The sequence below is a fragment of the Toxotes jaculatrix genome, chromosome 4, assembly GCF_017976425.1.
Source record: "Toxotes jaculatrix isolate fToxJac2 chromosome 4, fToxJac2.pri, whole genome shotgun sequence".
Classification (NCBI taxonomy): domain Eukaryota; kingdom Metazoa; phylum Chordata; class Actinopteri; family Toxotidae; genus Toxotes; species Toxotes jaculatrix.
The window spans coordinates 17962205-17967406 of NC_054397.1; the positions used below are offsets into that span (position 1 = coordinate 17962205).

The 5202-nt window shown below is 40.7% G+C and overlaps 1 protein-coding gene across 1 annotated transcript; it reads right to left on the reverse strand.

Annotated features, from left to right (window-relative positions):
- Nucleotides 1-929: 929 nt before the first annotated feature.
- On the reverse strand, nucleotides 930-4846 carry ftr84 (finTRIM family, member 84). Its single transcript, XM_041036882.1, has 7 exons — nucleotides 4094-4846; nucleotides 3727-3822; nucleotides 3289-3522; nucleotides 2676-2832; nucleotides 2523-2579; nucleotides 2265-2318; nucleotides 930-2112 (listed from the first exon to the last, which is right to left on the reverse strand). The coding sequence occupies exons 1-7, from the start codon at nucleotides 4664-4666 to the stop codon at nucleotides 1571-1573; spliced, it is 1713 nt and encodes a 570-aa protein (XP_040892816.1). The 5' UTR covers nucleotides 4667-4846; the 3' UTR covers nucleotides 930-1570.
- Nucleotides 4847-5202: the final 356 nt, after the last annotated feature.

Genomic DNA, 5202 nt, shown 5'->3' on the forward strand with positions numbered 1-5202 from the left:
CGAGCTGATATGACATGTTTCAGAAAAAAAAGTGTTACTTCTGTTTGGGGTTTCAGAGACCTCAGCTGTTAACATGGTTGCATACAAAGGATTTTCATGTACTCTGCGACTGTGACTGGTGTTGACTGTACTTTCTTTACAAACCTCCAAAATCCCAAATTAGTGTACTTTTAAAGTGAACTTTTGCAATTTAAGTTTTATGACAGTTTGTGGTCAAACAGGGAGTTAGACCTCTCTGTGACATTACTCATGTTGACCCCAAATAGAGGTACTGTAATGTCACTATGTAGAAAAACATAATGTGTATTTCTTTGTGGCTGACAAAAGGAAAATATTAGTTATTAATTTTACACATACAGCAGCAGGGTCTGTGTGTATAAGTGTAAATACACCAGATTCATCAAGTTGTCGTTCTTTTGGACCCAAATTACTGAGAGTACATTTGAACAAAAACTTGTCTTGTAAACCTGTTTCTCATGCAAATGGACCTACAGGACACTGTTTAAATAAAGAATTAACTGACAAAGCACCAAAGAGGGGAAACAGTGCCACCCAGTGGGAAATAGCACATGCAGGGGATGCTTGCCTTTGTTGGGTCTGTCCGGTCAGCATTAGAATGAATGAGAAGATGAAGGTAAATTCACCACATATCAAGTGAGAAGAGATAGTTACTGTCTGCTGTGAGTAAACATCCATTCAGAGAAAACTGACTCCAGCATTACACTTTCTCACACCTTTCTTACTGTATCTCTCTGTCATTTGAGCTCTTAATCATAGGTTCAGTGAGTGTGAGTCCACATCAGCAAATTCATATTTGTGAAATAATCCACTAAGATACTCAGCTGAGTTGTGTTGTATTTTTAGCAGAGTTTTAATTGTGAATATTTTGTGTGTGAATGAAAAATAACTGAAAAGCAGGTTTTGGCAGTGTTTAGGTTTTTAGGTTTGGATTGTACAGTACGGAAAGTTTTTCCAAGTCAAACCCACTGTATGAAACTGTCAGTGATCTGAACTCTCTCATCTCTGAAACAAAGGAAATCAGCAGAATGTCAGTGGTCCAGTATTCAGTATAAAAAACAAAAACAATTAAACAAACAAAAACAAGAGCAAAATTAGATACAATTAGTCACAATTAACAGTAATTATTGTTTTCTATTCCATTATAGTAATATATATCCATTTATCTTAGAATAGAGACCAGAAACCCCTGTATCATGTTTCACCCTTTCAGGAGGACAGACGAAAAACAAAACAAAACAAAACAAAATATATTGTGAAATACACAAGAAGTGAAAGCTGGTGGAAAAGAAACTATCCTCGCCCAGTTACCTGGAGTTAATAAGTCGGAACCTCTTAGCTTCTTAAGGTAGCTCAAATGGAGAGCATCAGTAAGGCCCCACAAAACCACCAGAGTATCTGTATGACAGACGATGTTGATTTTAAAAGGAATTCCTGCTCTATGTTCTGGTCTGTTGGTCAACAGAATTGAGTAAATATTGAGAACAGGAAGTAAGTGTGTCCTGATTGTTTAACCCTATAAAGCCATTTGTATCATATTTGCTACGAGGGTTTAGTAAGGTACAGGATTCTGCTTCAGTTGGCAGAGGGTAACTGAGGAGCCCACACCAAAACCAGCAAACAAAGGCTCACTAAACTGAGCTTTGAAACTGTGAATAAGCTCCATAGTCTCTGATACTGAGTAAAAGGCCACAGTGTTGCCTGCATAGTCCAGGTACACACCAATTCGTGTAGCCCGGGGAGCACCAGGAAGGTCTCGGTCTGCTTTGTTGTGCCAGGCAGAGTAGCCTGAGTCTGAGCAGAGGAGACTCCAAGACTTATCATTGTAGCCCAGCAGGCTGTATGAATTCTTCCCTTTGCGACTGATGCTCTTGTAGGCCACCCCGATGGAGAACTCCCCGCTCCACTCCGCCTCCCAGTAAAATCTAAAACCAGTCAGAGGCTCCTTGCACAGCACCTGAGAGAAGCCATCAAAGCGTTCTGGGTGATCCGGGTAAAACTGGACTGTTTTCTTTCGGGTGACTCGCTGGTTTCCGTCCGACAAAACCAGCTCTTTATAGACAGTGTTTGGATCAAAGGACATCTTACAGGCATCTGAGTAAAAAGAGCCACATTACACATTTATTAATTATTTATGTTTAGCTGACAAGCATCTTGGCGACCAGGAAAGAAAGTGTCATTCATCCATTCACTGTGTCACAGTCACTTTGCTTCTGATAACACTGAACCATAAACAGTTTACTCACATCTCAGGAAGTCTGTTCTTGTCTTTGGCTCCTGAAAATCTACTCTGGAAGGAACTGTTTGGATATGAAAGCACGGACATTATTTTGTGATAAATTTCATTTAATGGCTTATTTTTTTTAATGATCGAAAGTCAATTACATACTGACAAATAAAATGAGAAAAATTTGAAACACTATCTACAGAAATAAAACCTGTCTAATCAATATTAATGTGTTTTAACAATAAAGTTTTATACATTTCATTTGGTAGACACTTACCTTTGAGTCGTTTGTCTCCATTTCTTGGCAAAAGTATGTACACGGGGGTTTCACTAACTGTGAACATGATGCAGTGTTAAGTTGGCCAGTTGCTGGTCTTCACATTAAAAGGATATTTTGTGAATATTGTTATTATTATCTACTAGAACAAACCTGTCTTAGAGATTTTGCTCAGTTCCTTCTTACAGATGTCATCCAGATGTTCTTTCATCTCTGTGGCTGTCTTGCTCATCTCTCCAAAGGAGAACTGAGGGTTGATGAGCACTTTGGGTACCATGGCCTCAGGAGGAACACACAGGGTTGGAAAATTCTGTTCAACAACAAAACAGGAGTATGAAAATCCAGCCAAAGGGTCAGAAACACAATCAGAGAAGAAGCATCACTTGACCAAAAGAACATAAATAGTTAGTATTGTCCTCACTGACTGAACTCTACAGTTATTGTGATATGTCAATTGTCAGCATTAATACAGAATCTGCTGATCCTTTTATAATGTTAAGAAAAATTAAATATAAATAATGTAAAATATGTAAATAATGTATTCTGTATTTGAGAAAACTTAGACTAGTACTATATGACTGTCCTGTCAGCCTAAATGAGAAAAGTCATCCTCATAAATTATTGTGTCTAATGTGTAAACATCTTCAGATGTTAGGAGTAAGGTTGGAAAGCTGTGTGCAGATTTTCAAAAAGATGAAGAGATGTTTTCATTAGTATTCAAACATCATTCTGGATTTTCTTGCAGCTCTGTATGATCTTCCAGCACCTGCAGAAAGTGAATGTTGTCCTCTGTTTCGAGGATCTGCCGTAGCTCGGCGTCTCTGCGCTGTAGCTCCAGTATCTCCTGCTCCAGACGGTCCACGTAGCCTTCGGCCTGTGACATCGCCGCCTGCATGTTGGCCATTATCATCTGATTGATTTCAGCCTTCCAGCGCTCCACTGCCTGGAGCATTTCGTGGAAGGTCTTATCACTTTCTGCCTGTGCTCGCTGGGCACAACTCTAAAAAGTAAAGTCAGTTTGTAAAGAAGCTTTAAGTACAGTGGTGCCAAATTAAAATATTTACAAATCCTATCCAAGGTAGACATTTTTGTGAAACATTACACATCATATCGTATCTCCCACTTAGAGAACGACCAGTTGCATTTTACCATGTATCAGTGTATTTATGATTTATGTTTCATAGTCTATCTAGTCTGATCTTACTTTGAGAACATCCACATTATGCTTGAGCTCCTGCAGCTCTTTCATCCTCTCTTGAATAATGTGCTGGACTTCAGACTGGGTGACCACCAGGACTTTCTGATGGAAAATAAAAAAAAAGATGTAAGAAGACAGGCTTTTAAAAATAACAGTCACTCAGGAAGAACAAGATGCACTATGACATCAATTTGGATGCAGCTTTTGCATGAGAAACTCAAAATCACTATTCATGAAATTGATCAAAAGCAGATGTTAGCAAGATGTCTATGGGTTTTAAATGGCTTTCATGCAACTGATTCACTGTGTACAGACATAAACTGAAAGGCCAATGTATCACTCAGACTCAGACTTATTGACAAGTCAGACTCACTTGTTTCTCGATGCGCTCTTCTTCTGCTGAGGTAATGTTGTGGCTGCGGTGCTCTCTGACTGTACACAGGACACAGATACACATCTGGTCCGAGCGACAGAACAGCTCCAGCCCTTTCTCATGCTGGGGGCAGATCTTCCTGTCCAGGTGGCCCGTCTCATCCACCAGCTTGTGTCTTTTGAAAGTAGACGACTCATAATGAGGCTTGACGTGCGTTTCACAGTAGTAAGCCAAGCACATGAGGCACGACTTGACAGCCTTGTTGCGACGGCCGACGCAGAAATCGCAGAAGGATTCACGATGCATGTAAGGGAAAGGGGTGAGCTCCGGCAGCTGGCGCCGAGGCTCGTGGTTTACGTCGGGCAGGTTACGTCTCAGCACAGGCCGTGGCGTGAAGGTTGCGCGGCATTGTGGGCAGCTGTACACACCCATGTGGTCAAACTGGTCCCAGTAGATCTTGATGCACTCCAGGCAGTAGGTGTCACCACAGGGGATGGTGACCGGATCTCTCATTGTGTCCACGCACAGTGGACAGTAAGCCTCTGGCGGCAAAGGGAAACCAGACTCTGCCATGACGATGATGAATGAGACGAGAAAGACTCTGGATCAGAATAGTTTGAAGTTGATTTAACTGTCATATAACTGTTTGTAAGAGTAAGTCTACCAAATAACGGTAAGTCAAATGCTGCCAGTCTGTATGAGGTCCAGAGAGAGCCCAGCCACAGGGTCCTGTGATCCTGCAACTGCTTTTCAAACCAGAGACAATGCTGTTTCCTGTTGATATTTAAAAGGAAGGCTTTGTTTCTACTGTAAGCAGACAGGTGATGTCTTCCCACAGAACCTTTTTTTTCCATGGTCTGAGTGAAAGCACTGAGGTCTGCAGCCATGATTGAATCTGCTTACAAAGCAGAAATTTCAGCTAAACTCACACAACAAGGTCAGGTTGTCAGACTTATGTCAGCCATCCAGAACGTATGAATGAATCTCACAGGATGGTACTGGGAGTTAACTGATAATGAACTGAACCCTTGATACTATCTATTGTTTTGTTAGCGTTAACTATTTTTTTTGTACAAAACAAGTTTCATCATGACATGTAATGTTAAAAC

Bases quoted from the DNA above. Each gene is read 5' to 3' on its own strand.
- ftr84 (XM_041036882.1), bottom strand. From the start codon at position 4,666: ATGGCAGAGTCTGGTTTCCCTTTGCCGCCAGAGGCTTACTGTCCACTG. The intron at 3,523-3,726 runs GTAAGATCAGAC...TTTACTTTTTAG, and splicing joins ATAATGTGGATGTTCTCAAA to AGTTGTGCCCAGCGAGCACA. The intron at 2,319-2,522 runs GTAAGTGTCTAC...ATATCCAAACAG, and splicing joins TGGAGACAAACGACTCAAAG to TTCCTTCCAGAGTAGATTTT.